Here is a 10000-nt window from a genome sequence, read left to right as displayed (position 1 = left end):
AGAGACCTGGCGCCCCTGATGGACCCTGCAGACCTGAACCAATCAGAACCTGAAGAAGCAGACAGCCCCGCCTCCTACCTGAGGCCTGCTGGCTCCTCCTCCCCCAGCAGTGAGGGGGATCCAGACAGCGACTGGACCAGACAGAGCCGACCTCTGACGTCACCGAGGAGGAAGAAGAAGAGAGGCCGGCCGCCGCTGGCTGGCAGAAACAAAGCTGCGCTCACAGTCACAAACGCACGCAAGCGGTCCGCTCCCGCTCAGCGCTTTAACTGTCAGGTGTGTGGCCGAACGCTGCAGGCCAAAGGCTACCTCCTCAAACACGTTTTGCAGGTCTGTGCCCAGGACAAAGACTGCCGTTGTGGCTTCTGTGGCGAGTATTTAGATTCTGCCTCCGACTTGGCGGGTCACCTGCAGATGCATCAGGTGAAAAGTAAAACCTGCTCCTTCTGCGGCAAAACGTTCAACTCCATTCTGGCACAGGAGCTCCACGTGCGACTGCACACTGGAGAGAAACCGTACACCTGTGACGTCTGCGGCAAAAAGTTCAGTCAGAAGGGAAACCTGACGTCACACATGCACGTCCACACCGAAGAGAAACAGTTCAAGTGTACAGAGTGCAGCCGTGCATTCTGCCACATGTCGTCTCTGGAGCGACACCTGCAGGAGCACCGGGAGGAGCAGGGACTGCACACCTGTGGCGTCTGCGGGAAGGAGTTCATGAAGGCGCGTGGCCTGCAGCGACACATGGCCAAACACGAGAAGGAGCGTGCGGATAAACCGAAGAGGCTACGCAGCTCCGAGCCCAGACACTCCTGCAAGGTGTGCGGGGACCTTTTTCAGAGGAGGACCTACCTGGTGACACACGTGGAGACTCACCTGCAGGACCCTGACTGCCGCTGTGGACTCTGTGGACACCAGTACGAGTCCGCCGCCAGTCTTTCTGCTCACTTGAGATCGCACCGTGATTTCAGCAACACGTGTCACATCTGTGGGAAGAATTTTCCCGCTCACTCTGCTCTGGAGTTACACTTAAGGGTCCACTCAGGAGAGAAACCATTCATCTGCAGCTTCTGCGGGAAAGCCTTCAACCAGAGCGGCAACCTGAAGATGCACCTGAAGATCCACACGGGGGAGCGGCCGTACTCCTGCAGCCTCTGTGGGAAGGGCTTCACTCAGAAAAACACTCTGGACACACACGTCCGCTTCCACAACAAGGAGAGACGCTTCCTGTGCCAGGTGTGCGGGAAGGGCTTCATGCAGGACGTGGACCTGAAGCGACACATCCTGATCCACACCGGGGAGAAACCATACAGCTGCACCGTCTGCGGTAAGAGCTTCCAGGCCAAACGCTCGCTCAACGGACACCTAAAGGTCCACGCTATGACCGGGTCCGAGCCGGACCAGAGCTCGGAGCAGCTGAGGACAGACCCTTTCTATTCAGGCTTCATTCAGCTGTAGGGGCGGGGCTTAAAGTTGCCTCTGTGTTTGCATGTTTCCTGTTCGAGAAAGACCCAGCAGGGCTCTGGACTACAAAGTGAGTTTAACATATCCCATAGTCCAGGACCCGGAGCTGTGACCTCTCCAGCCTCATCATTGCTCTGTTCGTCGGTTCTGTCCAATAAAGTTTCAATCAAAATGAGTCGAATGTTCTCTCCATAACAGTTTCACATGTGTTGTGTTGTTTTAGTGAAATATAACTGAAGGTATCTCAGCGGTGAGTTTGTGTTTTCAAAGGACACGTGGCTGATTTCATGATCCCTCGTGTTTAAAGGTAGTGAAGAATAAATGATTCAGAGTCTAAGAGAGCGCACTGTCCACGAAGACCGTGTGCAGGGAGCTGATCCCTTCTGTCATTGGGCGACAGGCGGGGCTACACCTGGACTGTTCACCTGTCAATCACAGTTCTTTGTGTTAGAGGACGAAGAGACGTCTGTCAGCTCTTCAGAGGGGTTGTTGTCTCTGGCTGACACAGCAGAGGTCGTCTCAGAATGGTCCTCCCGTCCTGCAGGGGGCGACTCCAGCTCTGCCCCCCTTTCATCGTGGACTCTCTGACCCGGAACGGACCGGCCTGTTTTCACTGCTGTTGGCCGACGGACGGGCTCTTGTCCCGGGATGTCTCTCTCTGAAGCCCCGACGCGCTGCGGGCTCCGGGCCCTGACGGAGGCGGTGTCTCGGCAGCTGTCCCGGGCCGGGTCGGAGGTTCTGGACATGCTGAAGAAGCGGAGCCCAGCGAGCCGCCGCATGCTGCACGTCCTGAGGCTGCTGCTCACCGAACGGCTCGCGGCGGCGGCAGAGCGGATCGTCGGACTGCTGCAGAGGGAGGTGGAGGAGAACCGCCGGAGCCGGATGCTGGAGGCGGTTCTGAGCCCGGAGGTCCGACTGACCCGGATAGGTGAGAGTCATTGCCAAATGTCCTGTAATTCATGGCGAGTTCAGAGGATATAGTTATGGAGTATCAGGTGCATTGACCTGAGGATGATCCAGATCCAGGAGTGAGGGGCATTTACAGCAGCATGATGTGAACACAGACAGAAGGAGGAGCTTTAAGCAAACAGCTGTTAGCAGGCGACCTGAAGGAGCTTTCATCAAAACAAATAAAGCTAAACCCAGACTGATGATGTCACAGCGGCACATAAAGAGTGTTCATGACTTTTTCCTGTCTCCTCATGAACTAACTGATCTGAATCATTTTTAGATTCCACGTCCAGCGCTGACAAGAACCCCCTGCTGCGTTCTGAGGGCGAACCCGCTGACCTCTTCACTGCCCCGCTTAGCTCCGCCCCGTCAGACACCTCAGCAGCCGAGAGCGATGACGACTGGAGGGGAGGCGACGACTCGTCAGAGCTAGCACGCTCAAAGACAGGACGCCGCTCTGATGCTGGCAGACAGCGCGGGGCGTCGTCTGATTGGCCGGCAGCGCAGCGCTGTGTCGTCTGTGGACAGAGTTTCCGTCACAGGGGGAATCTGGTGAAACATGTGAAGACACACTCAGACCAGCGTGTCTGTGGAGAACTGATCCAGTCCTCAGACTGTCTGCTGGACCATCTCAGGTCTCACAGGGACCCCACGAGAGGGAGGAGGGTCTGTGGGATCTGCAGCAAAACTTTTCTAAACATGGAGACTCACATGCGTAGTCACACCGGAGAGAAACCTTACAGCTGCTCGGTCTGCACCAAGAGCTTCCCCCGTGCAGGAGCCCTCAGGAGACACAGGAAGATCCACAGCAGGAGGTCCAACAAGGTCTGCCCGGTCTGTGGACTTACCATCAGCAGAGACCAGCTGCTGCAGGACCATCTGAAGACCCACCAGGACCAGGACAGAGAGCAGAGACAGGACGGGGAGGACAGTCGGTCAAAGACGGACAGTAGGCAGGATTCTGGTCTGAAGCGGCCTCAGGGGTCTTGGTCCTGCAGGGTCTGTGGGGACTGGTTCCACAGCCAAGGTTTCCTCAGGAAACATGCAGAGACGCACCGCCGAGATGCTCCGAGCGTCTGCGGTGTCTGTGGACAGCAGCTGGACTCCCCTGAAGCTCTGCAGACTCACCTACAGTCCCACAGAGAGACCGGGGGGACCTGCTCGGTCTGCAGGAGGACTTTCCAGAACCTGCAGACTCACATGAGGAACCACACAGGGATCAAACCGTACCGCTGCTCCGTATGTGACAAAGGCTTCCCCCGAGTGGGGGCGCTGAGGAGGCACAGGAAGATCCACAGCGGCGAGCAGCTCTGTGGGCGGAGCTTCACAGAGACTCAGTCCAAGGAGATGCACAACAAGGAGCACGCGGAGCCAGACCCTCAGAGTCTGAAGTCTCAGACTGAGGACAGTGCGACTGAAGGAGAAGACACAGAGACGCCTCAGACCAGTCACTGCTGCAGAGTGTGCGGCGAGTCGTTTCAGAGCAACGGCGGTCTGAGGAAACACGTGAAGACTCACTCAGCAGAGTCTGTGTGTGGAATCTGTGGACAGACTTTACTCCAATCAGAGACCCTCACAGACCACCTTCAAGTCCACAGAGACGCCGCTAAGATCTGTCACGTCTGCGGTAAGTCCTTTCAGAACATCGACACTCACATGCGGAGCCACACGGGGGTCAAACCTTACGTCTGCAGCATCTGCGCTAAGTCCTTCCCGCGGCCTGGAGCCCTGCGGCGCCACAGAAGGATCCACAGCGGGGAGCGACCTTACATCTGCGAGTTCTGTGGGAAGACGTTCATGGACAACGGCGCTCTGAGCACACACATCAGGAAACACACGGGTGACAAACCCACCCACCGAGTCTCCTGCCAGACCTGCGGGAAGAGCCTGGCGTCGGTCCACGTCCTGGAGGTCCACAAGAGGATCCACACAGGAGATAAACCCTTCCAGTGTCTGGTCTGCGGGAACACCTTCAGGCAGGTGGGGGGGCTGAATGCCCACATGCTGACCCACAGTGGTGAGAAACCGTACAGCTGCAGCCTCTGTGGGAAGAGCTTCAGCACCAAAGGATACCTGCAGATACACCTGCGCTTCCACAGGAAGGAGTGCGCCTTCAGCTGCAGCCTGTGCTCCAAGGCCTTCGTCACCAAGAACGACCTGAAGAAACACCTGCTGACTCACAGCGGGGAGAAACCCTACAGCTGTTCCATCTGTGGGAAGAGCTACCAGGAGAAACGCTCCAGAGACGTCCACATGAAGGTGCACCTGGTGGTCCTGACTGACGAGGCCCCTATCAGGAGGCAGGAAGACCAGCAGCCAGACTTCATCCAGCTGTAGACTTGAAACCAAGACAGGAAGCTGGAAAAACACAACGGAACAAGTCAAATGTTGAAACTGAGATATTTATTGTGACAAATGATGTCCTTTGAATTTGATGCTAGCAGCACTTTGAAAACGCTGGGTAACGTCACACTGTGTTTGTGACCTGAGGAGAGCAGCAAGATGATTTCAGCTGCTCATCAGGTGATGAGTCTGGACCTGCAGGTCAGGTGACCACCTGGACTCTTAATGTGGAGACGAGCAGAATGTTTGACTCAGAGTTGATGAAATAAAAAGTCTGTTTGGTCTCTCCTGAAGAAGATGAACTTTATTGATCTCTGAAGGGAGGCAGGCGCTGACCTTCCGACTGAGAGATGATGACTCTACCCACTGAGCCACAGCCGCCCCTAAACCGGTTTATATGATTCATATGGCTGTCAAAAAATGATTCATCTAAAATGTTTACAGTTTCAAATGTCTTTATTTGGCGTATAAAATAAATTTGGTAAGCTTTTATTTAGAATTGTTTTTCTATTATTATTTACTTGATGTGGACATGTGCGCGCGCGCGCGCGACCTCACGGTGCCACTGTGCTTCCGTTACTCTTGTCTGATTGGTTTCCACAGTCACGTGACCCGGAAACCAAACTGCCTGTTCAATGATGACAGTAAACAGAAAACGGAGAGAGAGAATCCGTGATTGACGTTCAGTTACATGGTTTGATTTTCTTAAGTAGGCGAGTCGGCACCACGTGACTCGGATCGAGACGACCCTCCTGGTAAACCGGCTCCTCCTCTCGGTCGGTACAGTCATGTTGAAGCTCCACACTCTGAGGATGTTCGTGGACCAGCGGCTCTCCGCCGCCACCGACGACATCCTCCGCCATTTTGCCTCCGTGATCTCGGAGTATGAGCGCGAGGTGTTTCGGTTAAGAGCAGAGATCTACCGACAGAAGGAGGGACGACCGGGGGTCGAACCCGAGAACGAGCCGGGGGATGAACCGGGGGTCGAACCCGAGAACGAGCCGGGGGGTGAACCGGGGGTCGAACCCGAGAACGAGCCGGGGGGTGAACCGACCGGTGTGTGAGACTCTCTGCTGTTTTTTACTTTGATCAATAAATGTAAATATTTAAACTGTGACGTAGCGGATTTCCCGCCAGATGGTGCTGTGGTTCTAGGAACTGGGACTATTCTGAATCAGCTGTTACCATAGTAACAGTCTGTAGTCATGAGCAAAAAGTGAACTAGTGACCTTTAAGACAAACAGGACACAGGGACATACTGGACAGGTTACCATAGCAACAGTAAGGTACCATAAATATATTTCTTTAAATGAAATCTAATGACACATTTAAGAGTTGAGGTATGCGCAGGGCAGGTATGAAACTGGGCGGGGCTCGGTGGACTAGAACAAAGTCCGTCTGTGATGTCACCATCGTCCTGTTTCTGTCTCTCAGGTGTTTTCGCCACAGAAGAAGAAGAACAGGGGAGGGGGCGGAGCTTTAGTCCACTCATTAAACTGGAAGAGGGCGGAGCTTCGGGACCAGATGGGACTGTAATCACACCCATGCAGAGTCTTGACTGGATGAGGTTGAGACTTGACACAGTCCAGAACCCTTTGTCCAATCAGACACAGCCTGTGGTTTTCAGCGATGACCCTGGACTTAGTCCTGTTGTTAACGCACAGGAAGTGTTGGTTGTCAAGCAGGAACTTGATGAAGATCTGGAGGTCTTCCCCAGAGCACAGACTGGTGAGTACTGGAGGGGGGTTCTGGTTCTTAAACCATGTTCTCAGTTGATAGCGTCTCGCTCAGACTAAGACAGCTGTTTTTCTCACCTTCAGGTGAAGAAGAACGGCAGGAGAGGATGCAGGGCTCTTATCTGAACCTTACACATGACGGGGGCGGGTCTTCAGGACAAGGGGAGTTGGGCACTAGGTTTACACAAAGTCCTGATTGGCCAATGGATAGCTACAAAGACGAGGGAAGTCCTCTATCCAGTCACATCCAGTCCCCTGCACACATGAAACCAGAGACCAACCTATCTGAAGACCTCAACCAAGACTCTGTTAGCCAATCAGAATCCACTACAGAGGACAGTGATGAGGCTCAGCTGGAACCAGGTGTACACAGGACTCTGGGAGCATGGACTGGGCCTCCTGTGGAACAGGAACTGCTGGTCTGCAAGGGTTGTGACCGACAATTTAGCTCAAAGCAAACCCTGAAAAAACACGTCAGACGAAACCTGTCCCAGGACCAGGACCTGATGTCCTGCAGCCTCCGCAGACAGCAGGTCCCCTTCCAAAAACCTGACAAGTCCTTCACCTGCAGACTCTGCAGAATGTCCTTCAACACTCTGGGCATTTTGGTCCGACACACTGAAAACCACTGTAAGGAACCTGAGAGCCGGTGTGGGGTCTGCGGGGACTGTCTTGAGTCCACCAGAACCCTAAGAGATCACCTGCGGTCCCACAAAGAGCTTGGGTGCACCTGCGATGTGTGCGGGATTAAATGCAGCTCCATCAGAAGAATGGAGATCCATAAGCGAGTCCACACTGGAGAGAAACCGTACCAATGTGAGGTGTGCAGCAAAGACTTCGCTCGGAAAGAAAGTTTGGAGAGACACCTGAAGGTCCACAGGGGGGGCAGACTTCATACCTGTGGACTCTGCAGGAAGGCCTTTACCAGGAGGGAGGATCTGTTCCTCCACCTGATGACTTTTCACCCAGATCTACCTGTAGGAAGTGAGTGGAGCACGTAATGGAGTCCTCCAGGACTTCGACACGTAAGAGTTCAAGACTCTAGAGACGGGGGAGAGGGGTGTAGACTTTTGTCCAAGAACTGAAATCCACAGACACAGGACACGCCTCCACTGACAGGACACACCTCAACAGACACAGGACACACCTCAACAGACACAGGACATGCCTCCCAAAACACAGGACACGCCTCCACAGACACAGGACACGCCTCCACTGACACAGGACACACCTCCACTGACACAGGACACGCCTCCAAAAACACAGGACACGCCTCCACAGACACAGGACACGCCTCCACAGACACAGGACACGCCTCCACAGACACAGGACACACCTCCAAAAACACAGGACACACCTCCAAATACACAGGATACGCCTCCACTGACACAGGACACGCCTCCACTGACACAGGACACGCCTCCACTGACACAGGACACGCCTCCACTGACACAGGAAACGCCTCCACTGACACAGGAAACGCCTCCACAGACACAGGACACGCCTCCACAGACACAGGACACGCCTCCACAGACACAGGACACACCTCCAAAAACACAGGACACACCTCCAAATACACAGGATACGCCTCCACTGACACAGGACACGCCTCCACTGACACAGGAAACGCCTCCACTGACACAGGAAACGCCTCCACAGACACAGGATTTGATCATTCTTTTTGGTTGTTTTTATTTAGATTTATTTTTGGACTTTATTTGTGCCTTCACTGTTGAGGGGGTCACCTGCCTGATTGGAGTCTTATTTGGATGTTCATCTTAAGTCTGATTCTGGACAGCGTAGACTAGATGTGGAGCGTCACCTCTTTGGTGGGAAAATAACCGGGGCTGGGGGCGCATGTCCACACAGCTCAGAGGGGCTGGACTCTCTCCTTCTCCACAGTTTCCCAGGGTGCAATGCGTCAGGCAGCCCCCTCTAATCACCTGCCCAAAACAGTCGTCCTGAACTTGTTCCTGATTTGCCTCTCAGCGGCTCGTTAAATATTAACGTTTGTTGTTCATTCGAAGGTCATCATTTAAGAGTCATTACCTCAGGTTTATTCTCAAGCTTTTTGTTTCTTTATACAAAGTCAACATGTCAGACTGTTGTTGTTCTTCAGATTAACTCTAATGTGCACTGTAAATGGTAAATGGACGCTCCTTATATGGTCGTAGTCTTCTGACCTCTCCGAGCTCTTTTACACCACGTCACACTCAATCATGTTTCAAGTCACCATCAGGATTAACTCACTGATCTGAACGCCATCAGAGATCATTCACGCTTCAGCGTCTTGCCCAAAGACGTTCCAGCATGACCACAGGAAGTGGGACTCAAACCTCCAACCAAGAACCGCCTGCTCCACCACTGAGCCACATCAGCCCCATAGAACATCACAAACACATCTTTAGACTGTCAATCATCACTGACTGACACCTCTGTGGTTCCCCACACATCATGTCTCCTCAGCTGCTGATTGGCCCTCTTAACTTCCTGGTTCTGTTTGTTACATTAAGAACACACAGACAGCGCTCAGCTGGACGCTGCGTTCATGTGCCGCATTTACCGTTAGACACCAGAAACATGCAAGGGCTTTTAATAACAGGAGTGTGTGTGTGTGGGGGTGTGTGTGTGTGTGTGTGTGTGTGTGTGTGTGTGTGTGTGTGTGTGTGTGTGTGTGTGTGTGTGTGTGTGTGTGTGTGTGTGTGTGTGTGTGTGTGTGTGTGTGTGTGTGTGGGTGGTGATCATTTCCAGGAAGAGGTACAGAGAGGGCAGCAGTGTGTGTTTGTGTGCGTATGTGAGTAACTAAGTGACTTCCTGGTCCACCGGGTGTATCCTGTTAAAACACGCTCTGAGGGTCGAGTGTGTGTTCATTAACTTTAACAACAACACACACACACACACACACACACACGCCGGCCTGGGGAAATGTTGGAACTAAACATGCAGAGCCTCTTTTAGAAAAGTTCTGATTTCATGTTTTAAACTTTATTGAAACACGCCAGCTGACATTGTGTCTGTTTTTTATATTCAGGTTTGTTGTGCACATCGAAGTCTCAAACATAAACTGCTCCTGTCAATCTGTTGGTCTCCACCAGTGTCTCTGCTTCTCTTGTGTGCTGTCTGAAAGTACTCCAGGAGTCCAGTGTTGTCAACTTTAATGCAAATCTTTAAACGCGTCATTAATGATATGAAGGTGAGGTTATAGCAATATCTCAGGCTGTGGGGGAGGGGCCTAATGTGAATTTATAGGGCTGAGATTAATCCTGGAGAGGCCCCTTGGATCAGTCCTGTCCCATCATTGGACAGCTCATCTTCCTGACTGCCTGTTCACACTCAGGGCAGGTTAGCTTACTGAAGCTAGTGAGCTAATTACACAGAGAAAGACCGTGTGACAGGTATGGCTCCTGCACACGTTTAGCATGACAAGGTTACACCAACATGTCGCCAAGGTTACACCAATATGTCACCAAGGTTACACCAATATGTCACCAAGGTTACACCAACAT

General features: G+C 53.0%; 2 protein-coding genes across 2 annotated transcripts in view; both read left to right on the top strand.

Moving 5' to 3' along the window:
* LOC306839907 (uncharacterized protein) overlaps window positions 1–4905 on the top strand; it is a 6572-nt gene extending 1667 nt beyond the window's left edge. The window contains exons 2-4 of the mRNA XM_079368854.1: window positions 1–1454; window positions 2052–2392; window positions 2696–4905. The exon at window positions 1–1454 is cut by the window's left edge and continues 29 nt beyond it. Of these exons, the coding sequence (XP_079224980.1) occupies window positions 1–1454; window positions 2052–2392; window positions 2696–4752 (3852 nt within the window). The 3' untranslated portion in view covers window positions 4753–4905. The remainder of the gene's footprint in view (window positions 1455–2051; window positions 2393–2695) is intronic.
* Window positions 4906–5329: 424 nt separating this feature from the next.
* Window positions 5330–8108, top strand: LOC306838902 (uncharacterized protein). The gene is made up of 3 exons (XM_079367317.1): window positions 5330–5814; window positions 6193–6486; window positions 6579–8108. Exons 1-3 carry the CDS (start codon window positions 5547–5549, stop codon window positions 7493–7495), a joined length of 1479 nt encoding a protein of 492 aa, XP_079223443.1. The 5' UTR covers window positions 5330–5546; the 3' UTR covers window positions 7496–8108.
* The last annotated feature ends 1892 nt before the right edge of the window (window positions 8109–10000 follow it).

The sequence above is a fragment of the Symphodus melops genome (genome assembly GCF_947650265.1).
Source record: "Symphodus melops genome assembly, chromosome: 18".
Taxonomy (NCBI): domain Eukaryota; kingdom Metazoa; phylum Chordata; class Actinopteri; order Labriformes; family Labridae; genus Symphodus; species Symphodus melops.
This window is presented reverse-complemented; position numbering and strand designations above follow the sequence as displayed.

Bases quoted from the DNA above. Each gene is read 5' to 3' on its own strand.
- LOC306838902 (XM_079367317.1), top strand. From the start codon at position 5,547: ATGTTGAAGCTCCACACTCTGAGGATGTTCGTGGACCAGCGGCTCTCC. The intron at 5,815-6,192 runs GTGTGTGAGACT...TCTGTCTCTCAG, and splicing joins GCCGGGGGGTGAACCGACCG to GTGTTTTCGCCACAGAAGAA. The intron at 6,487-6,578 runs GTGAGTACTGGA...TCTCACCTTCAG, and splicing joins CTTCCCCAGAGCACAGACTG to GTGAAGAAGAACGGCAGGAG.